At 36.7% G+C, this 27,656-nt stretch overlaps 2 protein-coding genes across 5 annotated transcripts in view; one reads left to right on the top strand and one right to left on the bottom strand.

Annotated features, from left to right (window-relative positions):
• sft2d1 (SFT2 domain containing 1) overlaps positions 1-27,656 on the bottom strand; it is a 55,090-nt gene that overhangs the window by 15,510 nt on the left and 11,924 nt on the right. Inside the window, exons 2-7 of one of the 4 annotated variants that reach the window (XM_088351632.1) lie at positions 22,054-22,150; positions 17,031-17,162; positions 13,772-13,863; positions 12,575-12,688; positions 10,239-10,276; positions 4,017-4,119 (exon numbers count right to left, since the gene is read on the bottom strand). The gene's annotated coding sequence lies outside the window, so the exon portion shown is untranslated. Of the gene's footprint in view, positions 1-4,016; positions 4,120-10,238; positions 10,277-12,574; positions 12,689-13,771; positions 13,864-17,030; positions 17,163-22,048; positions 22,168-27,656 lie in introns of all 4 variants that reach the window. The other 3 variants (XM_088351635.1, XM_088351634.1, XM_088351636.1) reach the window with 3 other exon arrangements.
• On the top strand, positions 465-27,357 carry mertka (c-mer proto-oncogene tyrosine kinase a). Its single transcript, XM_088351627.1, has 19 exons — positions 465-706; positions 2,805-3,120; positions 3,792-3,892; positions 3,963-4,133; positions 11,633-11,719; positions 12,342-12,457; positions 12,534-12,723; positions 14,804-14,949; positions 18,441-18,576; positions 18,867-19,017; positions 20,639-20,727; positions 22,065-22,160; positions 22,239-22,319; positions 22,395-22,487; positions 24,525-24,643; positions 24,723-24,832; positions 24,904-25,063; positions 25,998-26,134; positions 26,213-27,357. Exons 1-19 carry the CDS (start codon positions 619-621, stop codon positions 26,640-26,642), a joined length of 2,817 nt encoding a protein of 938 aa, XP_088207753.1. The 5' UTR covers positions 465-618; the 3' UTR covers positions 26,643-27,357.

The raw sequence follows: 27,656 nt of genomic DNA on the forward strand, positions 1-27,656 counted from the left end.
TGCCATTTAAAGGCAGTTAGCAATTGTTTTTACGTCTGTACATGTGTAGAGTAAATCCTTAAAACGTCGCAAAATGTCAGTGCACTACTCTTCTGACGTATTTATATTTTAGGCCAGTCTACTACACATACTTTATGGATGTTGCCAATCATCCCCCAATATTCTTTTATTTTAAGTCTTTAAATAGGCTACTTCTTTATGCTGGGATGCCACGTCTAATCTCATGGTAAACAATGTACCTACGTAGTTATTCATGACATTAAAGACAATTTTGATTCTATTCTTAAATAATAGAAATAATAAAAATTACTACCAAATATATTCCTTAAAAAGAGCCTTTAAAATGTAAAATTAGTGAAATTATTTTTTCCCAGTGTTTTGATTCTTTCCTTTATCCGCCCCGCCTCCATGGTATCCCACCTGTGACGTCACCAAAGTAAACTTGTTTTTTCTAACCCGAGACCAACGTGATTTGCTCTCAACGAGTCTCCACTTTGCACAAACTGCATCATGCATCTAGTCTCTTTTACTGTGATGTAGTTCAGTCGTCGTGCGGTCGAATCTCTGGTAGCGGGTATTTTTTCCGGCTGCAGGAATTTAAAAAGTGTGGAAGGAAAAATGGCAAAGAAGGCGATTTCTGATGGCTGGTTCGGATTTATTCTTTCCATCGCAACCATGGCACTGACTGTGTGGAATTCCAGTAGCGGTAATGCATTTGTTTCGCTTTTACTTATTTTACGCGTGGGGGGAAATAGGTTTGAGTCCCCCCAAAATAAATATATGCACTTGTCCTGCAGCTGAGAAATATTTAAATGCATTTTAAGTGGTAACCTACCAAAGTTTGAGATTAGGAAAACCTTATATCGAGCAAAAACTGGTTGAAAACACAGTAAAAAGACATAATGGTCCCAAAGAGGTTTTTATCTGGTTGAAAAAAAATATGTTTAAAAGACACCCTTTTGGGGGCTAAATTTGGATCACATTACATTAGGTAAACATAACGGTAAATAGTTCTGGACTAAAGTCCAGGTTGAATGGATTACACAGATGAACACAATTTTAAAAGTCTATTTTTACACTAATATCTAAAACGGACCAGAAAATGTTTTATCCAAAATCAAACACCCACAAGGTTCCTTTTGCATTAATTAAAAATGCTGTTGTCTTTATTGTCATTTATTTATTAAAAAAAAAAAGAAAATAATATTAGGATAGGTATTATTTACAAGGTAGTGCTTGTACCCTGACCTAAATAGTAAGTTTAGCAGAAAATAGTGCTATTAAAAATAGTGCCATGATATTAAGAGCAGCATTAAGCAAACATGGGAATAAAAATAATGTTTTTAATGTTATTTATGCAGTTGTGTGATTTAGATGACACAACCATTACAAAAATTGACTTACAGCCTAAATTCAGGATTACAGCAGTGTTGATTTTTACTGTCACATTATCTCAAGAGTTAGTACAAGTTCACCAGTAAATAGTGCAATACAAATAGAGCATTTGAATTAAAATAGTTGCAATGATAGGAATAAGGTGTACATAAATAATTTCTTTACGTAGGCAAGATATATACTGTATCTATTTACATTTTTGTTTGTTTGTTAATGAAAATATGTGATCAATTTTGTATTGGCGTGTGAAGATGAACTTAAATGCTGACTAGAGAGGAACAATTCTGGTTACTGCTGAGTTGTTCTTTTCCGATGTTTGAAAGGAATAACAAGTGTAATACAACAGCCTAGTGATACCCAAGTAATAAGTTTAAGGTCTAAAAAAGAGCAAGTGTACAATAAATTACTACATCTTCAGTAAATGTCATTAATCCTTATATACAATGGAACCCTGGGATACAACATGAATCCTCAGGTTGGGTCACAGAGTGAAACTGGCGCACAGCAGGGGATAGAAACCAATGGTAATAAGCTCTGAACCTCGGCTACCCCAGACAAAAAAAAAACACACACACACAAAAAAACAAAAAAAACATTAAAATGACAAAATAGTGTGAAGTTGGTATTACTTTTAAATGTACATGATTAAATAACATTTAAAAAAATATACATGTTAAGGAAAAATTAAATTATAATTATCTTTGATGTGATGTGACTTGAGCTTGTATAGTGGAGTTAGTTGGTGGATGCAAGGCGTGGGGTTCAGGGGTTCAGAGGTTTAAAATTGGATACCGATTTTAAAACTTGGCTGGATTGTCATGCCCTTAAAAAAACTGTCACATGAATCGCCTCCTTACTTTTAATAGTAGTCCCCGTTCTCTATTGCTTATTGCCATGCAACTTAGTGATTCGTGGGTCTTTTTCATATATCTTGATAATCACAACATTAATTTAAATGGTTATCATGTTTTTGCTTTTCCTTGAGCAACTCTGCAAGTCTTGGGACCCATAGCAGATACATACAGTACAAAATATACAGTATTGTAACACGGATTCTTTACAAAGCCTACTACATTTAGAACTGAATGAAGAGACGGAAAGGCATTTTGGGAGGTGGTTCAGCCAATAGCATATCGGCATTTTAATGAAGCCGTGACGCAATCCAAGATTTTGAGGACATCAACTAATAGCAAACAGGCGTTTTAGAGACGTAAAGACATATGACCTGCAAAGTTTGGATTTATACGTATTTCGTATTGTAGGGAAAATCCTGAAAAAAAGGCCGAAAAACATCTTATTCCACACCGCTAAAACATCGTATCCCGGGCGTGTACTCTACTGACACAACAGCATCATCTGTTCTATTCTAAAACCAGTTTTATTAAAACCCAATGTTTCTGTGTAAACAGCTCAAGAATCCATCAAGCTTCTCCAGCAACCCGTCAGGATCCCTGAGCCCTTGGTGGTTTCGGGCCACGCTTCAAAGATGTACCTCAGTCCGGATGAACTAAAACGCCTCCAGTTTAAGACCACCACGGACTCCATCCAGTTGTCGGAAGGACACGAGGCCAAGTTTAGCTGCTCTATTGATATCCCTGATACGCAGCTGGAGCCTAGCATTTTGTGGATGAAGAACGGCCAGGATTTGTCTTCCAACATGCAGGCTCTGGTCAATGAACTTCAGACCATCACGGACAGAGCGACTACGCTCCTATCCACGGTCAGGTATGTCATATTTGCGCTCTTTTTTAAGCCTACTCTCGCAAAAGTACTCAGTAGGACATGGGTGAAAGATTGAATTTAGTAAGAAGGCTGCCATAGGTAGTGTCTTGGTAAGGTTGGGCTGCATTGGATTTTGCACAAGAACTCGGAAAACACTATTCCACTGTTCTCCAAGATCATTTTCTCTTCACAAAATAAGATATAAAAATAACAAATCATTATGGATTAATAAGAAATTCAAATGTAAGATTTTGCGACTAGATAGCAAAAAAGGATTAATCAAATCAAGCAATGTGCATCCACTGCCCTTTAAGCTTCAGTTTAACAGTCGTGACAATCTCCTTCCTGGTGGCCCTTTGTTCTGGGTTTCAATTTAAATATAATATTTTTTGATTAGATTGCAAAAAATGACGATTCGAATCAGCACATTTGTTGCCATGGTTCAAACCAGGAAGTAACTAGCAAATCAGATAACAAGGTAAAGCTATATCGACATGTAAATTGGTCCCCAATTTCGAGCCTTGCCTAACTTATTAGCACGGAGGTACCGTCCATTTCTAACTCACGCGAAGCACTCACATTTTCGACTAAAATCCCGGGGGCAGCAAATTAGTTTGAGACCCATGGAACATAAAGTGAGGAAGTTTAGGCTGACATCTTCAAATGTGTAACAGCATTACTCAGGTGCAGAGGGCCGACGCAGGCGAGTATCGATGCAGGCTCAGTATCGGCAACATGATGGTTGAGTCTCAACCCATCACCATCAACGTAGACGGTAAATTATAAATATCACTGGAATTGTGTGTACTGTTCCGCATATGTCATAATCGTGAATTTCTTTCTAGGTCTCCCGACTTTTATCCAACAACCCGAGGACAGGAACATTACAAAAGACGCACCTTTTATTCTGTCATGTGAGGCTGTAGGACCTCCGGACCCCGTCAAGATACGATGGCTACGAGATGGAATACCCGATGGTGATTTCCAGATATCTCCCAGTACCTATAAGGTTGAAGGTAACCAAAAATGCTTATTTTTAACAAAATATGCCCCAAAACGGACAAGCAATTCCAATGAAAAGCTATACAGTTCTTTCAACAAATACCCGTCGAGCTTGAATGACTATAATCTGTAAAAGTCAAGCTTAAAAATCATACCTCATTTATTTTGAAGAGAAAGTTGGAGGATTATTTTTTAAATGTGATAATCTTTTTAAATAAAAAATCTTAAACCAATGAGGCCAGACTTAGCAAATGCAGAAATTAGCATACCCCCTGACTCAATTATGCAAAACAAAGGAAGTAAAGTCAGACACTGGCTGTGGCACTCGTATTACGACTACCGCAAGACTGAACATGGAGCAGGAACAGCAGTGGCATCATCTAGTTCTTAAAGGGATGCTGTGTAATATATATAGTGCCTCTTAGTTGTACAAAAAAACTCATTAAGTTAAAAAGAAAAAAAACTTTGAATACTAGGCAAAAATACATTAACTATCATCTCATCTCATTAGCTGCTCCGCTTATCCTCAGAAGGGTCGCGGGAGTGCTGGAGCCCATCCCAGCAATCATCAGGCAGTGGGCAGGGGACACCCTGAACTGGTTGCCAGCCAATCGCAGGGCACACAGGGACAGACAACTCACTCGCTCATTCGCACCTAGGGAAAATTTGGACCGACCAATCCACCTGAAATGCGTGTCTTTGGAATGTGGGAGGAAACCGGAGTGCCCGGAGGAAACCCATGCAAGCACGGGGAGAACATACAAACTCCGCACAGGAAGTCCGGTAGCTGGATTTGAACCCACGCAGGAGGTTCCCAAGACCTGAGAACTGTGCTGCACACGCGCTAACCACTGCGCCGCCGTGAATTATCATACCAGTGTTAATATTTATAAAACAAAAAAAATCATAGTTGAATTAATTAGTTTTTATTTTTTCTAGTGGAATCCCTAGCTAGATGTCGCCGCCATGTTTGTCTGGCATCTTCCTACTACGCTGTGCTCATATGAATTGATCTATATTCGCATTAGACAATTGACTTAAAAAGCGCTATACAAATGCAGATTTACATTTACATTACATTACATTACCATACAGTTCCATCTATTGTCAAATAAATATAGTCAATATTCAGTTTAGGAAATCATATATTGCCACTGTTTTTAAAAGCAGTTTTTATTATGCAACAAAAAAGGTTCGACCAAGTCAATGTGTTTTGCTGGTCTTCTTCCCCTGGAATTAGTTTCTTAAAATAGAGAGACCAAGTGGGCTGCAGTTGGATTGTTAGGTTGGTGGTTTCTATTCTGCTTCGTCTTTGCTTTCTCAGCATCCTTTTTGCTGGTACAGATGTTTTTTTCAATATCTTTGGGATCATCAAGACTATTGTTAGTTGCCGTAAATCATTTTCCCATCCAAATATTTTAGCATTTAAAGGATAAATCACAGTTAAAACGTTGTTTTAAATTTAAAGGTAATTAAAGGGTCTTTTATTTCTTTATGAATTATGGAAAAATCGCAAGGAAGAATTCCACTTGATGTGGTCTCTTTGATAAAAGTAGATTAATTTCTTGAGTGTGTCCTTCAAAGTAAACCAGCGGTGGGCAAACTATGCCACTAGTGCCACATACGACCCACCAGGGCTTTTTAATCTGGTTTACTGAACACAAAATTAAAAGAAAAAATAGAAGTATTGCAAATAAAAAGTGTTGTTTTGGTCCCACTCCAGTGCTAAGTGTCCCTTGGTAGCCCCATCTTCAATTCAAATATATTTCTCTAAAAACATTGTGTACGTTCAATTAATGTAAAGGTAATTTTAATATCATGTTAAATTGTGCCTATTTGTAATTTTCATCATGTATATATTTTAATTGTCTATTTATTTTTCGAATAACATGCAAAAGAAAACACTTTTGCATTTTTAGGTTCTTAATGAACACTATCAAAATTGTGTGCAAAAAAGTAGCATAATATATTACTTATTTTCTGAGTATTTCTGTGGCAATGGTTTATAAATAAATATATACAAAATAAAATAGAACATGGACTTGTAAATGTCTTCATGTATATTTTTTTCATCAATAGATATAAGAAATTTGTAATTTTGAGTTTTTCCTTGCTCTCATGTAGTCAGTCAAGGAGATGTACTAATAGTGGCCTGTGCAGCCCTTTGAGACTTTTGTAATTAAGGGCTATACAAATAAATTGATTTGACTAGAAAAATTTGTTTTTTCCTCATGCATTGCCGAATATTGGATCGAGACTCAGTATTGCCAGATCCTTTTTTTCATCCTGGCCTGGCTGCTCAGCCAAATATTTTAGCTATATGCAGCACAGAGCTTAACAAGTTTTGTTCCCTCTTGCTTTGTGCTAACACAACCAGTTGATGAACGGGTTAAAAGTTCAAAACTGTGCTTTGGTCCGGTGTGTGCAAGGGTCCGGGCAGGAAGGGGCTGCAGGAGTGAGGGGTGATACAGGCATTCTGTTCGGGGGTTGGCTCCGGAGACAAAGACCTCATTCACAGGACAACCCACTGCCCAAGTAGAAGTAGGGAGAGGCATGACCATACAAGCTAGTAGAGAAGCAAGCTACTTTCAATGCAACACATTGCACTTGTCTAATGTAGCAAGTTTTAATTCTTCCTCTTATGTTTTACTACCGCATACCCGTCAACCTCAGCCAAGTGCTCCTCTTATTAATGTTGGCAATTCCTCTTATTTAGCGATAATAAACCATACAAACGCAACGCGGCACCTATTTACTCACTGCAAGACAAACTATGTAAAATGACGCGACAACATTAGCAATCTACGATGATGTTGTCTTCTGCTACAAATGACCGAGACGATATGGATTAGAGCCGAAATGAGCAAGAAGAGATCGAAACCTAGTCTTTTTTCTTTTTTAATTCCCGTACAAAATTGTAAGACGGTTAAAAACCTAAAAAAAAAATGGTATACGATCCAAAAACATAAAACATAGGAAAACTGTATGTATTGACAGGCATGCTACTGCCACCATGAATACTGATAATTGCACGACTCCACAGGAATTAACACATATTAATTATACATAATTTATTCATATATTGTTTTCACACTTTTATTTATTTACACATTTTCATTTTTTTACCTTTGTCTTACTTTGCACTGGAAGGGGAAGCCCTCCAATCTCGTACTTCTGTTTTATGACTGTAAATCTCATTCATTCATTCATTCATTATGGCGCCTAGAATATTTGTCATTAATGCGACTAAAGCAGGGGTAGGTAAGGTTTTTGAGTTGGGGCCGCATCTACTTACAAAAAGTTGAAGAGTAATTGATTATATTTATTGTATCTGCTGATATAGTTTTGATCCAATACCTGGACAATGCATGAAGAAAAATACATCCTATTTTTCTAATAAATATACATGCAGACCTTAAATGTGTATGTCAGTTTTCATGTATATATTTGTTTATTATCAGAAATTAGAAATATTCCAAATTAAAGCACAGTAATAAATCATTTTTTATGTCAGCACTAAATTTGATCATATGAATTTGAAACTCGTCCGCATGACACTCGATTAATATCAGGATAAAGAAAATAAATACATGATGACATACGTTTTTATGGAGAAGAGGGCCACAATGGGACACTGTGGACAAGAGTGGCACCAAAACAACAACATACTTTTTACTCAGAGTGGATTAAAAAGCCCTATGTAGCCCAGGGGCCGTAGTTTTCCCACCACTGGCCTAAACAGACACAAACTAGTCTGTTTTTCTTCATTATTCTTGTGTAGAGTCAAGGAAGTTCAAACACAAAGTTGAAATTGCCAGTTTGACAAAAAATGTATTGCAACATTGCCGCATTCATGCCCGAATGAGAACGAAAGTGAATTTGAGGATATTAGTCATAGTTTGGGTTTATTAGATCAGATTTTCTTTCCCTAATAAAAACAGTCAGTCCTGTGATAGTCATTTTGGCCTAGTTCAGTCCTGGCAGACTTTTTAAATTATTAGTTTTGGGAGATTCTAGGTAAAAAATACGTAATAGAATAATAAAAATAGACTTAAAATGTGCAAAATAATCTGACAATGGTGTAAGTATTCAGTTTATTCAGTGTAAGTCATGGCAACACTGTGTCGTAATGATTCTGTAGTTTACTCTCTATGAGGCAAGATCCAGTTGCTCCTGGAAATGTAGACCACAGCAAGAAAATAAAACTTTGTTTTATAAATAGAGACACACTGTTCAGGATAGTTACACAAAACCCTCAAAATTATAGGTTGCTAGAATGTGAGCAGGTTTTACTGGAGGAAATTGGACCATTTGCTACTTGGAACTGGACGTCTCCATCTTGATCTGTAGTGCAATATTTATTTTTGACACATAAAAGGCTGTGTGATGCAATTCGAAAATAGTAATTGGTGGCCTTTAATTATAGAACGAGTGGAGCATTAGTTTAGTGAATTAATGCATTTATCAGGAACAAAAATCAACTACAAGCGAGTGAGTGTAGTGGTAGGTTGCTGTGCTGACTAGCTAACAAAGTTGTCATACTTGTTGCTGGGTTGGTAAGCACTGCTTTACCAGACATCGAATTTCCGGATTTTCTGGACTATAAGGCACACATAAAAAACAAATTTGCAAGAAATTCCAGAGAACGCCTTATAACCCAGTGCACTTTATAAACCAGAAAATGCAGTTATTAAATTGGAAAAGCCTCATTACAATTAAATGGGTTTAACCATTTATGAATGAATCAAGTGATTTTATGTATTTTATTTTTTTGTGAAACCAGATTTCATAATTATAGATTATGTTTATACATATTTTTTGTATTTTCTGACAGGGTTTTTTTAATCTAATCGCCGACAGTATTTTTAATTTAATGTTTTTTAGGTCCAGAAAATATTTCATAACAGACTTTATTGAAGGTGCCACTTTCTGCTTGAAAGTCCATGAAATACGGTATGAAAAATTGAGCATCTGCTGGAAAAATGAGCAACTGCTGGCAGTGGTAGTAAGGCACATAAAGGCCTACATATTTCTGTTTTTAAAATGTTGTAGTGTAATTCTTGAGAAAATTCTAATCATTATTATCACAAATGTTAGCGTTTTTCTCCAAAAATCCGTCATGAATGAAACTTCCTTTTGTTTTCCTCTAAATTTAGCAAGTACAACCTGTTCTTCTACTGTTAGAAGCCAAACCTGCTCTTTTTTAACTTAGCTTCTGGTATTTCTTTCCCAGTCCAGTTTTTACAACATGCCTTGCAGTTTTTAGCACACTACTGCCAAAAACCTTACTGAATTCCTCGTTTAATTGCTTTTCAGACTTTTTAAGTCAAAACAAGCACATGTGTTGCAGTAAGTGTTTGTGTAAAAAGTACGGCACTGTTTACACAAAAGTTCCAAGGAAGGTCAAGATAATCTTAAACATATCAATTAAAAAAAAAAAACTGTGCGCTCTCTATGGCTGTATTGTGGTTATCTCAGCTTCCGAAATGGAGTACAAAAGGATCATTTGTTCCTGTTTGTTCTGAACGGAGCAAAGCCTGAGGCTTTTCCAAGACAGAAAGCCACAACGTTAGATTTTTTTTAAAACCTTTGTATAAAGACAGAAAAAAACAATACTTATAGGTGGAGGTGTGAAATAGAATTATATCAAATTGTGAGGGACTTAAACAAGATTGTGAAAAATTGAAAGATAAAGCTATCTGAAATAGCAAAAACAATCACTTTGGTGGTTGGGTTTGCTTTACAGCTAGCATCACTTTACCGGTTAATGCTAATTCATTTAGCAGGTAATGGTAGTGTAACCAAAACTAACTACGAACGCAAGCATTGCGGCAGCTAACTGCAAATGCTAGTGTATTCACATTAATGGCTTATGTAACAGTGTGCTGCATTTGCAAAAAGCATCACTTAGGTAGCTAGCTTTGCATTAACCCCTTAACTGTTGAGTGGCAAATACGTGGTTTTACGATGTCACCAGTCACTGAAATATGTCATGCCATATATCATTGGAAAGTGTAAACTTTTGGGATTCAAGATACGATGAAAAATAAACTCATCACAGAAACACCTGGATTAGTCTGGAACAAGATCCCCGAAAGCTATAAATCCGGTTAACTTACCCAAAAGTGCTGTGAAATTCCGCTCATGACACGATTCCCTGCAAAAATGCTCTGGTTACATTCAAGACTCAAGTGACTGTATTGAAATCAGAGCCGAAAATAAACGTGCGTAAATACAACCCAAGATCAATTTTTACGTGTGATTATGATGCGCAATCGTGCACAATCATGAATTGACTTCTGGAAAGAGAAGTAAAATATTTACAACTATTTCTCAATGTGTAAAAATTGGTCAAAGTAAAATACACAGTTGCAAAGTTTTTAGAGCTGTAAACTGGTTGTCCATAATTGGTCACTTTGGAAAACGCTTTGACATACCTTTACAAAAATGGGTAAAATACAATGTTTAGTTTTTCAGATTGTGATCAAATTTAACCTGGGACTAGGTAAGGCTTCATGCTATGGTCCCAGCTGTTTTCCAGCTTAAGTACCCATGCTACATTCATCTGCAGACGAGAATAAAAACCTTCTATTTCTGTGTTCTTTACTTGGATTACGCAATGTTAGTAGCACTTGCAGTAATTATTTCAGTTTAAGACAAAACTATAGGGTGTAACGTTTCAAAAGAGATCAAAAGCACCCACATTACCTAAATGGTTCAAAAACAACATTCAATTTAGTTTGGGTACGACTTTGATTGGCAGCATGCAGCCCCACGGTGCGGAGGTCCAGAGTTCAATTCCAGCTATAGCAATCTCACCGTGCAAAGTTTGCATGTTCTCCCCGTGCTTGCGTGGGTGTACTACGGGCACTTCGATTTCCTCTCACATTACAAAAACACGCATCTCAGGTTAATTGGCCGGTCCAAATTGTCCCTTGGTGTGAATGAGCGAGTGAATTGTCTGTCATTGTGTGCCCTGCAACTAGCCGGTAACCTGTTCATGGTGTCCCCTGCCCACTGACCGAAGATGGCTGAGAACCTAATAAGGACAAGTATTTTACATGGTTGTTAAGGGGTTAACTGTTAGCATTACATGAGCAAATAACGTTAATTGATGTAGAAGCTAATGCTAGTATTAGCATTGTGGCTGTGGCTGCGGCCGCTAGACTGTAATATTTTCATTAAAACTTAATATCCTTTCATCAATTTATTTCATTTAAAGCCTTTTCAGAAAGTAGATACATTTTCTAAAATATATGTTTTATTTTACTAAAACAAGAAAGGAAATGGTCAGAAATTTGGTAAACAGTTGCAAAAGACTTGGGGGTATGATATTTTTGCCTTATCGACCAATCTTACTGGTAAGTTGTTTTATGGGTTTATTGTTGCCTCACCGGCCTGTAACAGAATAATTGTTTAAGTGAGCATTAGTTTCATTAGGTGTCTAGCATTTCCTGTACATACTGAGGTTGACCCTGATCATGACTCATCCGATCTGTTATGTCTTCTGCAGGTGTCAACAAGTACACTCAGTTCAACTGTGAAGCTTACAACTCCAAGGGGGTCAGTACATCCAGAGAAGCAAATATAAACATTAAAGGTATGCATCAGGTGCTGATAATGAGCATACAGCATTTCCTCGATTTTTCTGGTTGATCCGTTCCATTACCACTCATATTAAGTAAATATCCCTAAAGTATATGTATATATACCATAGAGTATAGAATAACACAACTAATCCGTTTACTTGTGTGCATTACTGCGTTCCCTCATACTTGGTATTTTGATGTGGCAACTTGTATTTCAGCGAAGAATGATACACACGAACTCCGGTTTACATTGTTGACATTCCGGTACTCATTTATCCATGGAACCTATTTATAGAAAAGAAATCAGACTGCAAATGAACCGCAAAACGATTAGGTAATCCCGTATAGTATTACCAATTAGTAGTATTAAGGGGTGAATCGTTCTTCACTAGTCATTTAAATGATTTTTTTCGGATTGCTCCAATTAGTACCGAAAGAAACAAATCAGTTCTCCGATTGCAGTTTGTAAAATGACACTCTAATTCCGCAAAGTAGGCATTTATCCGTGGAGGCTATTAATAGAAAATAATCCGTAATACAAATGAGCTGCAAAATGTCGAGGTCATACCGTATAGTGCGAGGTAATGCTGTGTAGTGCTTTTGGCCATGTTTAAAACATTTTTTTCTTTTCAGTTCTTCCCAAAATGGTGTCTAATCTGACTGTGATTGCAAGGGAGTCCAATAAATTGATACTAAGCTGGCAGCCCGGTCATGATGGTTTCTCTCCTTTGTCTAAGTGCCACATCAGAGTGAGTATATAAACTCTCTTAGTTGATGGTTTCACATTTCCTCATCCATATTATACATACTCTATGTCAATCCAAGATAAAAGAGGTGAGCCGCAGGATAGGGGAGGTGACGCTTACCAGGTTCCTCAACGTCACGGTGCCGCCATTCCAGTGCGAAGTCCCTGGGCTGCAAGCCATGACATCTTACAACCTGAGCGTTTCCTGCAACAATGAAGTGGGGCCTTCTCCGGTCTCCAATTGGATCCAGAGCGACACAACAGAGGGAGGTGTGTGATTATTTCGAGAAACATCAATTTACAAAAAAGTACAGTTTTTTGCACTACTAGGAGTTCTTTATACCTAGCCACTCCTTTGCACATCTGTTCTTCTCTGCACTATCGTACTACAGTGTTATTGTTACTGTACAGTGACTTGTTTACCTAACTGCCCATTTTGCACATCTGGCTAGCTGCTACTCTTGCACTCTTTGCACTATTGTATAATACTATACGTAGCCATAATTATTCAGGTTCCGCAGTAGTCTAGTCCCCCTGGCCATTAGACTGTTAAATGGTCAATCTAACATATAGTTAACCTAAATCTAAACAGCTGCTAATCTGACTTTTTGCACTACTGGCAGTTCTTTATAGCTTGCCACTCCTTGCACATTTGCTCTCTGCACTATTGTACTTACAGCGTTATTGTTACAGTGTTACTGTTACTGTTTACCTGACTTGTTAACCTGACTGCCCATTTTGCACATCTGGTTAGCTACTCCTCTTGCACTATCGGCATTATGGTAAAATACTATACGTAGCCATAATACAATACAACTTTTACTTATATCTGTACATTCGAGGAAACTGTGCGGGTCAGATGTATCGACATTTCGTTCTGTATACACGTGTACTAGAATGACAATAAAGTAGATCTGAATCTGAATCTGAATCTTCAATACTCCAACTCAATACAAAATTTTATTTATATCTGTACATTCAAAGAAACTGTGCGGGTCAGATGTATCGACATTTCGTTCTGTATACACGTGTACTAGAATGACAATAAAGTAGATCTGAATCTGAATCTGAATCTGAATCCGAGTAGACCCCAGGATACAATCTTAATCTGTTCTGCAATGGGATTTGCAAAAATAAATTAACGTTATAGTGGGGGGGGAAGAAACCTAAAGAAATTAGCCAACGTGTTACAGACCCTCAAAATATTAGATACAAAATTTCAAATATCAAAATACTTTAATGTAATTCTAATTAAATTTAAGATTAAACAACATTATAAAAAACATACATGCAAAGGAAAAAAATTCTATATTTTTACCTTTATTATGACATGACTTGAGCTGCTACAGTGGAGTTTGTGGGTGAATGCGGAGGAGACAGGACAAGGCAGGTTTAAGTTAAAACTGCCACCTGCGAGGATTGTCATGCACTTAAAAAACTTCATTGCTATAATCATCTTATTCTTAATAATTGTAGCATTCGCCACTAAACAAGGATAACGATGTGTGTGACGTTGTCATATTTCTTGACAATCACAACCTCAGTTCCCATGGTTATCATGTTTTTGCTTCTCCCTTTTGCATCACTGCAATTCTTGGTACACATATATAAACATTTCAAGATTTTGAAAAGAGCAAAGAGGGCAAAATGAAGCATTGTTGGAGGGAATTCAGCCAATGACGTCGTGATCCAAACTAAAAGGAAACTGGATTCTAAGATGACGTCGTCCAATAGCTGACAGATCTTAGAAACATAACTCTACATATGCACAAAAGTTTCAATTTGTGTGTTTTTGGGCACGGACAATTATTTTTTTGTTGATGTTGTATAAAATGCTGCAACTATCGGCCGAATAAACATCCTGTTCCTCATCATGAGGTGAAAACATTGTAAGGCCTGGTCACTGTATCGGGGGGTCTAATGTTGATTTCAATTAAGGGGTTAGTGTCATCTGCCTTCAATATAAGTTAATGTTAGTGGGTTAAACTTATATTTTTTCCAGAATATCCTCACAAAAAAATAACTCAAGACTCTATACGAAGCAAGCTTTGAGTAGAATACAGTGTATTATGCAGTATTTACAGTATGTACAACCTGGTGGTCTAGATTTGTACCGGTTCCACCAGTTTCCCTAAAGGGACATGTAGGAAGTAGGAGCGGTCTCACATAAAGGGTTCCTACAGGGTGGAGTTTCCCTTTCTCGGTCACTATGGGGGATTATTTTACCCAGGAAAAGGCTACATACCAAACTGTTATCAAAGTTTAAACAGGACATTCTTTTTAAAGAATGTGTTCTGCTTCCATGTTACAGTGTAATTCTTTAATCGTGTTGTTTGTGAATTATTCCCAGTGCCATCATTTCATCCTCGAAATGTCACCATGCAGCTGAATGAAACCTGGCTGGTGATCAGGTGGAAGCCTCCGCCGGATGATAAGATAAACGGCATCCTGCAAGGCTATGACATCATTGTCCGACATGGCACACAAGTGAACAAGGTGAGTAAGTGTTTTAGTTTTATCCTTTTGGTAAGTTTTTTCAATTCCAATTTCATAAATTCAACTCTTTAATAGTCACAATAAAGGCTGATACCACAAGTACTCTTAATAAATTCAGTGAAAATATTCATCCATCTTCTGCCCCACTTATTCCAACTAGGGTTGCGGGGGTACTGGAGCCCATCTAAGGTATCTTCAGGCTATAGGCAGGGGACACCCTGAACTTGTTGCCAGGAGGTTGCAATGCACACACAGACATACAACTCACTCGCTCATTTACATTTGGGACAATTTGAACCGGCCAATTCACGTGACAGGCATGTTTTCGAAAGGTTGGAGTAAACTAGAGTGCCCGGAAGAAACCCACATAGGCACAGGGAGAACATGCAAACTCCGCACGGGGTGGCCGCGGTAGCTGAAATCAAACCCTGGACCTTTTTACCGTGGGGCTGCTTGCTAGCCACCGTACTGCCTTCCATGAAAACAATGAGAGAAATATTTCCTCTATACATTGCCTACCTAAATATTTTTATATCTTATTTTTAGTATTTATTGAATGTTTATCCTGACGTGTCATGTCTAATCTCGTTGTAAACAATGTTCCGTATTTGTTATCAATAAAAAGAAAGACAATTCTATTTTATTTTAAAACAATTAAAGAAATACTTCACATCAATATTGCCTCTTTCTTTAAATTTGCTAGAAGTTGATGGCAGTCGATTATTTTTTTATTTTTGATTGTAAAATGATCACAAGCTATTGCAAGCGTCAATGCCTTGAATTAAGACCCGCTATCAGACCTTTACAATAATATGGTATCAATAAACCAGAAAATATATGTTTTTGACCATTTTGCAGAACATTTTGCCAATTTTAATTATATTTTAAAGTTTGAGAAAAAAATACTTAACCATGTTTTTTAAGAAAAATCAAAGTCAAATTTATTCAAGCATTGGGCAGAGCGTTTTGCTCATTTCAAGATTTTTTTTTGTAACTTTGGGTAGGAAAAAATTCTTAAAATGAGCAAAATGATCTAACAGTTGCTAGATAAGATCACCACACGACCCTAAATGGAGGGATGTAGAGATAGTTTTGCTTAGTTAACATTTTCTTTTAAATCCCAATTGAGAAATAAGACTGAACATCTTAATATAAGAACAATCATACCTAAAATGAGCTAAATATTCCGCCAACGGGGTCATGATTGATTTTTTGCAGCGTACTCCCAGCCTTACTTTCGATTATACGAGACTTCATATATAGCAGGGGCAGTTACACCCTCTGCGATTGGCTGGCAACCAGTTCAGGGTGTCCCCTGCCCACTGCCCGAAGATAGCTGGGATGGGCTCCAGCACCCCCGCGACCCTACTGAGGATAAGCGGTGCAGATAATGGATGGATGGAGTTACACCCTTTCTAGAACTAGATTTTAGATTTTAGTTTGCCCGCATTTTACTGCCTTAATTCAAAAAACACATCCTCAATCAAGTTACATATTAAAGTTAAACAGGGTCCATTCAGTATAATATTGCAATATATATTTTGCGTTGACTTCCCTTGAAACTTGCAATTCACAATATGCATTTTTACTAAATATTCCAGAAGTACATAACTCTAAAATGTAGTTTCTCTTACAAACAAAATGACAAAGAATGACTAATATGCAGTCGTGTCTCGTCCAGAGGTCAGCTAATTTATCCGTCAACAAGGAAAGAGGAAAAGAAAGAATGTGAGCAATGTTCTACACCATTTTACAGAGTTATGAACCTGTCTGATTTTTCTTTCCACTATGGCTTCATCACCAAGCTTTCTAAGACAATGCCATATGATTTCCTGGACTTCCTGACTGTGTGGAAGTAAAGGAAGCTGGTGTGAAAAAAAAAAGTTGTCATTGTTTTTCCTCTTTTTTCAAGCGGGCGTGAGTCACCTCAAAGCCAATGGAATATGAATACAAAAGGATGTGTATAGTAGACTTAAACGTCCTTTGTGAAGTCCGTTCGTGCTGACGTCACAATAGTGCAAAGCGTACAGACGTTTTCCGACAACTGCGTTTGCGGGAAATGAGCGTGTGTAGATATATACCTCACTTTGTTGGTCTCGTAAGCGAAATGCTCGGCTTGGTGCTGCAGACACGACAGATCCTGTGATTCACGGCTTGTCTGACAGTCAGCATGTCGGCAGCACAGAGGAACGAACCACACATGCTAACGTGCACTGTTGGGAAATACAAGTGGTTGTCTGTCACAAGTTTGCAAGTCAAAAAAGTTTTCAGGGTATAACTACCGTTAGCTATTGCAAAAACATAGATGGAGAGGAATCATTCAGGATACGAAGAGGTTTTGTTTGATAAGAGTTTTCCCTATATCATCTCATGTAATGCTTAAACACTAAAAGATAGCCGCTAAACCAGTAGTGCGGTAACATTTTGAACAGAATTGGGTTCTAAAACTTGGTGGAGGGTCTGGGAGCGAGAAAAACCTTTTTATTGATTCATTAATTTGAGTTTAATTATCTGTCCAATCAGTCCAAAATATGTTTTTTTAAAGCACACAATTTAAGTGAAGTCTGAAGTGTTTTTGCATGATATCAGATTTTTGTAGCAAAACATTGTTCTTTTATTGATAAATAAAATGTTTACAGCATAAATACAACTTACAAAATACTGAAACATGTTAATTAGGGACTCTGAATTGTCCCGAGGTATGAATGAGCGTATAGATGGTTGTCTGTCTCTGTGTGCTCTGCTAGCAACCTATTCAGGGTGTCCCCTGCTCACTGCTCGAAGATAGCTGGAATGGGCTCCAGCGCCCCTGCTACCCTGCTGGATGGATGAAAGATTTTTACATGATCATTTAAATGTTGGCCTTGAGCGCAGTAAACTTTAATTTGCTGCAAAGATTCTTTACAAAGATTATATTTGTATGGTTGGCTGCACAAGGGGCACCAGTGACAAGCTTGGCACATAAATGTCTGGAATGTGTGATTTGTATCAGCAAAAAATTATCAAAAGGGATTTATGAGCTTGCTAAGTGACAACTTACATGTCACCCGATAATAAGCCCTTGTTAAAGACTTATTTTAAGTTACGTACATCGAAGCTCTTAAGTTACTGCCATGATTGTTCTGTAAACTTTCTGTCCATTTTCTTTGATCTGCAAGTTTTCCTTAAGGAGTCTGAACGCCAAAATGAAATGAAGTGATGGTAAAAAAATAAGCGTCTGTTCAAGCTGCACGATTGGTCTGAGCATGTGCAAAAGCCTCACTGTGGTTCCAATCTTGCATGTGTGTCCCCAATTGGGCAGTTGGGAACGAATGATGCATCCCTAATAACCTTAAATGTGGTTTAATCTATTTGGGAAATTGCAGCAAAAAGAAAATATCAATGATACTTTTAATACTATTATCGCTAAGCGGGTCGCACTAAGAAGCCTATTTGGCCCGCAGGGCGTAGTATGCCTATTCCTGCACTAAACAATTTAAATTGTTTTTCAGATCCACAGCTCCACAAACACGGCCTTTGTGGCGGTGCCTGATTTCAACACCACGTACAGTGTGGAAGTGGCTGCGTGCACACGTGCCGGGAGCGGCATGGTCAGCCCACGAGTCTGGTTGTTTGTGCCGGAAGACAGTAAGCTACTCTTATGATTTATTTCCTCTTACTTGGTAAACACATTTTATATATTTCTTTACATAAATTAGATTTTTAGTCCCGACCTTCCACGCATAGTTAAGTCAAGTCATGTTGATTTGTATAGCCCTCATTCATAAGGTCTCACCCCCTGATCTGAAATCTACATAAGGGCAAGGAAAAACTCAAAAACGTTAGGATAAATGATAAACTTGTTGTAAAAAGGTCATTTTTAGTGACGTATGATTATATATGAATTAATATCTGATTATAAAATGTCTCAATTTTAGAATCAGGTCCACCACCGTCGTCAAGTCCCAACACCAAGATTCCAGATTCTGTCAGTGTTGTTCTCGGTGTGGTGTGCGGAATCTGTCTGTTGATGCTTGTCCTCTGGGTGGCTATCTGTGTGCGCAACAGGACATCTGATTCTTGGCTTGGGTATGCAAACAATTATACAATCAAAGTTGATCTAATCAAGAACCTTTCACTTAAGTTGATCAACCAACTTTGCATTGCTTTTCAGTCCTCTAAATCTGTTTCCCCACCTTTTTCATTGATGTACCCAACTATAAAATATTTGTTTACCCCGATTACCCATATAATCAGTTCTTTATTGAGGACCTTTGAAATTGTCCACCCCACAAAAATAAAAATTAAATCTTGTCCCATTGGACGATATTTTTTTCCTGATTTATCGTATTTTCATTATCATGTTAGTGTTTAAATTGTCTTTCTATTAAAAAAAAAAGTATTTATTTTCATATAATACTACATTTAAAAAATAATATATTAAGTAAATTAAAAGTTATTTTAAGTATTATTTTGAAGTTTACTTTTACTCATTAGATTATATTTATAAACTTGTTTCCTAAAAAAAGGAAAAATAGCACTATTCATACTTGAATAACCCGGGGAAAATAAGTTAAGCAAAATCTAAATAGTTGAGTATTTGTTTTCCTTTTTAGTATTTTTTTACTTAACTATATTTCTTAAATTATATATTGAGTAAGTCATGTCAGTAAGTAATATTTTTTTCTCATTAAAGTCTCATTCTTAGTATATTTCTTCTTGTTTTATTAGAAAAAACAGTTTAAAAAATGGGCAAGTACAGCCTGGTGGCACCCATCCCTCTTTGGGTCTTTTCAACTTTTTTTTTTTTTTCAATAAAAATAATGTTTTTAATAAACATTTAACTAATAAAAAACTGTCAAAAATGTAGTGAAATAAGAAAATAAATCCTTAAAATCATCTTTAAAATTAAGTTTATTTTTCCGATATATAATTTTACAAATATTGTAAAATTACAAAGAAAATCCTTAAAATAATACTCAAAAAGACTCATTTTCCTCTATGAATAATTGTGAAATATCAATCCTTAAAAATCAGCAAAATAATTTGGGCCCTGTAATTACATTTTTTAATATATATATATATATATATATATATATATATATATATATATATATATATGGTAGAATAAGTTAATAGGAAAATATAGAAAAAGACAAATATTTTGCATTGAAGGTGGAAGGGAAACAAGTCCATTCACATTGCTTTATAAAATACATTTTAAATTCTCAACTACCCACTTAAGTGCCTACATGTAACTAGTACCCTTATTTGAGGACCACTAGTTTTAAATGATTATGGTGAGTAGCCGAAATGACTCATCTTTTACAACCATTCTCTTCAGTAGGCTTGAAAAAAATGTAACATTTCCTGATCATAAAGCGTCTTCCCTTCCTCCTAATCACTACCCTTTGCACTTGAACTGAGAGTAACTGCCGGTTTACAAGCATTCAAAACAAGTTGCTGAATATTCTGGAGGTCAGTGACTCAGAATTGCCTCTCAGGATGCAGATAGGATTTTGACAACACGCTCATTCAGGAAAACAACAGCTGAGCTCCGGAAAAAGATCAGCGTCTCCAAGCTTTGAATGTCTATTGTAGTGAATCGCAGTGAATAATGAGTGTTCAGAGCTGCAACAGTATGAGGACCTCTGTGGTTACATTCATTTGTTTCTATTTGTCTTTTATTCTTTACTGTCTCCCCCTGCAGGAAGTTTTTGGGAAGTGGACAAAAGCAGCAACCAATCGTCCAGTACAAACCCCAGAGATCATACAACCGGGCTGCCGTTGGCATAACACGTATGTTTATAATCAAATCTCATTACCAGAACAAAAACATCGAGATATTTCAAGACTGCTATAATGTCTTTGTAGAGGTCATGAATTATATCAACATACCTGTCAAAGTATAAGTTTTACCTGTATTTTATATATTCATACCTGTCAACCTGTACGGTTTTGCCATACAAAGTACGTTTTCAATGCATTTTAAGAATAGTAGGACGTACAAGGAAATCTGTACGGAAAAACGCAAATTTGTCAATGATGGGTACTATAGCACCCCTAGGGCATCATGTTAATCTGTTAATAAACAACGGGGTAGACTCCTGGAAATGTGAATTTCCCTACGGGGATGAATAAAGTATGTATGTATCTATCTATCTATCTATCTATCTATCTATCTATCTATCTATCTATCTATCTATCTATCTATCTATCTATCTATCTATCTATCTATCTATCTATCTATCTATCTATCTATCTATCTATCTATCTATCCGGTATACACCGACTATCACGAAACGGCAAATCAATCAAGTCGAAGGAACTGCTGCGGAAGCCTCTATCTCGGTATTGTTTTATTCGTTGTAAATGAAGCGAGCGGTTTGATGCTAATGTGCGCATGCGTCTGCCGCCTGGGGATTTCCCATCATGCATCATTCCTAAAAAAAAAATATGGCGTACGATTATTTTGTATTTTGTACGGGAAAATACGACAGTTTGTACGGGCATGGAGCCATGGAGGTTGACAGGCATGTATGTTTGCTTTTCAACTATGTTAGCTGCACAATTATATTTGTACAGGGAAAAGATGTTAGTTGGATGTGATCTTGCCCATTTCGGTTCAAACCTGGATCGTCTCGGTCAGTGGTAGCAGATGACAAGTCATCGAGTATAGGAAGACAATGGGAATTGATACTATGACACCTTTTTTTTCAACTTTAACTAAATTGTTTCAGTTACAGAGTAACACCATCTGTAAAACAAAGTCTGTGAATTCCTGCACTGTATAATAAGCAACACTAAATTTACTGCATGTGGGGAAAGAACTAAGAAAGATACTGGAATGAGTGTTTGTGTTGTTTATTTGGTAAATAAAATAAACTTTATTATATTTGTTTTTTTTCTGAATGATCTGTCTTGCTGTGAGTAAATAGGTGCTGCATTGTGTTTGTAAGGTTTATTATCGCTTAATAAGAGAATTTGCGATCATAAATAAGCAGAGCAATTGGCCGAGTTTGAGAGGTGTGTATCAATCATTCTATTTTTAAAATAAATATTGGAATAATATCATTAAGTTGTATTGAAATGGTTTGATTTGTTTTTTTAATATTGATACCTAACTTTGTCTGTAGTTGTGAACGTCGGCGTCAGCGATGAACTCCACGCCAAACTTCAGGATGTGATGATCACAAGGGACCTGCTATCTATTGGAAAGATTCTAGGAGAAGGTGGATACTGGATAAGGAAAACACACTCATTAGATTTTTACTTAAAAGTATTTGAAAATATATATATTTTATCATCAGGTGAATTTGGATCAGTGGTGGAAGGTTATTTAAAACAACCAGACGGGACATCTGAAAAAGTTGCTGTGAAGACAATGAAATGCAAGTACCGTCCTTTTTTCTAACTGATATTTATGATGAAATAAAGTATAATCGTTGTTTCATGTTTTAAAATAGTGGACAGCTTTTCACAGAGAGAAATTGAGGAGTTCCTGAATGAGGCAGTCTGTATGAAAGACTTCCACCATCCTAATGTCATCAGGCTGCTTGGTAAGGATGTCTACATGACAACTTATATGTACTGACTGTATTTATTCGAGTATAACACACACACTCATGTACAGTGTGCACCTCTAATTTTTCATGAAAAATTAGCATTAAATTTTGTTTCACTTTTGGTAGGTCAAAAATGTGTTGAAAAGTGATGCAATGGGATTTGAACTGATCACAGTGGTGAGAGCGCTAATTCTTAAACATTAGACTAATAGGGTTACAGATGAAACTGGAAAAGGAATTTGTTTTGATCTCATCGTCGCACTATTTTTACGGTACCACGTTGCCGAATATGTGGGGCCATGATTAAAATAATGTATTGACAATAAATTGTAATTTGAAAGACATTAAGTAAATATATGATACATTTTATTGGGTATTATGTTCTTAGTTTACGTCATCAATGAATTATTTCAATCATGGCCCCACGTGTTCAACAACGTTGTACCGAGAGTAAAAATAGTGTAAAGATGAGATAAAAGCTAAAGCCTTTTCATGTGTCATTTAAAGCCTCAGTTGTCTAGTAGTTCTCTCACTGCCATGATCTGGGTTCAAATCTCAATGCATCAAATGTTGTGCAGATTTGATCAGTGATATTTTTAGACTTATTAATCTTTACTCAAATACGGCACTGTACTTGTGTAAACCTCGTGTATGACATACACTAAACTTTGACTTCTTTTTTGAGTACCAAAAAGTTCACGTCATAATAGGGATTGTCGACTGATATGGGTTTTTTAGGGACAATACCGATACTGATTAGTAGTATTAGGAGGAGGCTGATAACTGACATTTCGAACAGATATTCATTTGCTCTAAAAGCTTAATAATTGTGATGAAAATGACACAAAGAATATGTGATATAAATTTAAATGAACTTTATTAGCTCTCTGCACCTTTTTACAGTAAATGAACACAACTAACATGACTCATTTTTAACTTAAACCAAAAACTAACCATGCAGGAATTACAATTAGGCTCAGCAGCAACTCATATGAGGGTACCTAACGCTTAAATAGCTCCCTGAACCTTTTTACAGTAAATGAATTACAATTTCAACACAACTAAAATGACAAATATTTCACCCTTATCAAAAAGTAACAGTGCAGGAAACAATATTAGGCTGAGCACCCACTTGTATAAAGGTACATAAAAACTTCAATAGCTCCCTGATTTTTTTTTTAACGATAAATAAATAAAAATGTCAATACAACGAGCATGACTTGAATTAACTCAAAAAAAAAAGAATGGAGGTTTCAACAAAGCTGGAAAAGTGTCAGCGCTTCTGTTTTAGAGCCAGTTTGACAAATTAATTTTTTGATAAAAGAGCTGAATACTTCCATTTTAGTGTGCTTTTTCTGCTCTCTCAATCACTAACCCTCCTCTATCAATCACTAACCCAAACATCTAATTTTCAAACAAATGTTATAATTAGAGCTAATATATCAGTCTCCACACTTAAACCTTCCTCTCAACAAGTTAACTACACTTTTATATCACCGACAAAGGCATGTCAGAGCGAGTTAGCAGAGCTATTGCTCTAATGTTCCTGCTTAAGTTGCTCTGACCCCGGTCGCTTACTCAATCAGAAGGTGCCGGGTAGGTAGCAGGGAGGGAAGAGGGTTCGTAGAAGCAAGAGCACTAGAGTCTCAGGCTGCTGCATTTGTTACTGAATAACGATCGACCTAAAAGAAACGAAACAGATATCCGTCACATTCCTGTCTTTTGGTACCATTAATCAACCTGCCAGGCAATTGGTCTACCTCCCAGTCATACGCGAATCAATACGGTATTTGTGTAAACCAGGGGTCACAAATGCAATGTAATGGGGGGCCGCCACCGTTTAGGTCTGGGTGAGGTTTGTCCGCATCGGGTTTTTCACAAGAAAAGCTCTGAAAAAAGCACTATTAAATATCTGTTATTTTTCTACACTATTATGGCAGGAGCCCCAAACTATCATCTTGCAGCAGAAAATGGCACATGAGCCGTGAGTTTGACACACCTGTTGTAAAATTTGAAATATCGCCCTCATAGGTGTGTGCCTTGAAATGAGCACCGGTCACTTTCCTAGGCCTATGGTCATCTTGCCCTTTATGAAATACGGAGATCTACACACCTTCCTTCTTCGCTCCCGACTGGGAGAAAATCCTGTAGTAAGTAATCTGACTGACATTCGAATGATAAAAGCACTTTCATCATGTAAAGTATGCTGTCATGTTTGTTATTCCAAAGTTCTTACCAACACAGACTCTACTAAAATTCATGGTAGACATTGCCTGTGGGATGGAATATCTCAGCGGGCGGAATTTCCTACATCGTGATTTGGCTGCTCGAAACTGCATGTGGGTATCATGTATCACGTGCATTATGTGTAATCTTAACTTTTTAATCCTGTTTTTTTCCCCAATATTAGGCTGCGAGATGACATGACTGTATGCGTGGCTGACTTTGGATTGTCAAAGAAAATCTACAGTGGAGATTATTACAGGCAGGGCAGGATCGCAAAAATGCCGGTTAAGTGGATAGCGGTTGAGAGCCTGGCCGACAGAGTGTTTACTGTCAAAAGTGATGTGGTAAGCACCACAGTTAGTGTGATATATTTGATTATTCAATTGAATTTAATGTATTAACCTTATTAAATGTATTCTAAATATCCTAAGGATGTAGTAAAAAGATATGGAGACATTTAAGGGGATACTTATCAACAAAGATTTTAAGTAGAAAGCTAGTAATTATTAATAAAAAAACACTGCATGTTCTCACATTTTAAATTAATTTTAAAATAAGTATTTTTTAAAAGGTTACAGTATTTGATTTTTCATTACCAGACAATTTGGCATTCCGTTTGTATATTCCTTTTGGTATAATTTGATGACATTTAAGGTGAATGATCAATTCTCGCACTTCATTTACACATGCTTGTTTTGTTTTCCTCATTCTAAATCTTTTTTTTTACATTCTATATATTCATATCAGGGGTACCCAACCGAGAGTCTCTTTTTTCAACTGATTAGCCGAAGGGTTACCAGATTTATTAGAAATTTTAAAATATCAACTTATCATGGTATTTTTTTGTTGTTACAAGCTATTTATTAGAAGTAGGGTTGAATTAGGCTTAGTCAGCCAACATCATGTCCGTTATAAAGCAGGGAACCAATTTGGTCACCCTTGTTTTATATTTTCAATCAATTAATCAACAATCCCCCAAAAACAGGTACCTCCTATTTTCCATATCATTCCTACCAAATAATATTGCTATTTGGTTCATTACTTGATGTGACATAGGTAATGTAATCATCCTTCGAATTAATTTTAAATAATGAAACTTATATAACTTGAAGTTTACCTTTTAGTTAAGTAGGCCACACACCATAAAATTAATCACAAATATTCATCAAAGATTGATTGGAGGTATGCCAAGGACAGTGACTTCGACCTGAATAAGGAACAGAAATTGTTGCAAAGTGGGAAACCGAATTGAGATTTAAATTCTATTTCATTTCGCAGTGGGCGTTTGGTGTAACCATGTGGGAAATCGCCACACGTGGGATGACACCATACCCCGGCATTCAGAACCACGAGATTTATGACTACCTCCTCGAAGGACATAGACTAAAGCAACCGACAGACTGTTTGGACGACCTGTAAGTGTTTTGTGTTCCACTCACTTATTTGAATATCAAATAAATCTTGTTCTTCTAAGATTCAGATGTTGTGTCCAGGTTTGAGATCATGTATAGCTGTTGGAGGGCCGATCCCCTGGACCGACCCCTTTTTTCCCAACTGCGAGAAATGCTGGAGAAAATCGCAGAAAGGTTTCCAGAGTCTTTTAGCAAAGAAGACATCATCTACATTAACACCAGCTTCCAGGATGAAAGTCCTGATGGAGATGTTACTGAACTTCCTATGCTCAGCTCTTCACCTTCCTGCAGCCATCAGGAAGCAGAAAATGCCATAGTTACTGCAGACGTTCATGGGAGCATGGCAGATGAGGATGAAGATGGTCGCTATGTGGTAGTTATTTCCCCTGATCCTTCGCTGAGATCAGCTACTCTGGACACTCCTCTCTTGTCAAGTAATTCATCAAGTCGCTCGGGTGGCAACATGGCTCATGATGGTACAAGGACAGAAAACAACACCAGCCTGCTGTAAAATTTGCTATTGAGAGGTTTAAATGCAGGCATGTCAAACACACAGCACGCGGCCTGTATCCAGCCCGTTGGATGATTTAATCAGGCCGGCCATACATTTTTAAGTACCTCAAAAAAAGCACCATTTGTCTTGGTTATTTCTATTAAAAGTTATGATTTCATTAAAGAAATGCAAACCAAGTGCGTTCTCTGGCTGCCAGAGAGCTGCTAGAGTTTGTGTAGCGTTGTGACTAGTTTCAAGTGTAAAACTGCATTCACTCAATGGCTAAAACAAACCAGATGGTAGGCTGATTAATAAAGAATACTGAAAAAAGAAGCTAAGGATTTGGAGTTAGCATTTTTTTTTTATTCTGCCTACCTAAGAACAGAATGTCTGGATCAGCCCAGAGCAAAACTGAGTTTGACATCCCTGTTTCGAGGTATTATATTTTAGTAAAAATATCTACATTGGTTGAGTATTAACCATGTTTTTGCTATGTTGCACTGAATGCATCTGTTGTGTATTTGCTTCCTCAATATGCCTTGTTTATCTAGCTTTATGTTTATTTTGATAACATTTTAAGAGCATGTTTGCACAACAAATTAGAATTCACTAGACTGTGAAACGATGTATTGTATTGCATCAGTGGAATATATGTTAAATATTGTGAATATTGTCATGTAAATAACCCACAAAAATGCATATTGTAAGCTGTATGAATAAATAATTTATAGAATACATGACTGATTTTTACTTCATAAAAATAACTTTAAGAGCAGCAATAGATGTAGCGCTTTGCAGTTCGTTGAGTTTTTTAATCCCCTATCACTTTAAAATAGAATAGTTTTTATTGCCATTGATAAACATGTATCAAAGAATTAAACAAAAATAATGTATGGATAATATTTACCATACAGTGCTTGTTGTAAGTGCATCAGATAATAGAAGAATGAGTCAATGAATTAAACAGCGACTTTGAGCAAAAATAAGAATAGGTATTGAAAATACGAAAGTGTATATACAATAAATATTCGT

This window comes from Urocampus carinirostris, chromosome 13 (genome assembly GCF_059441175.1).
Source record: "Urocampus carinirostris isolate Australia breed hairy pipefish chromosome 13, RoL_Ucar_1.0, whole genome shotgun sequence".
Taxonomy (NCBI): Eukaryota; Metazoa; Chordata; class Actinopteri; order Syngnathiformes; family Syngnathidae; genus Urocampus; species Urocampus carinirostris.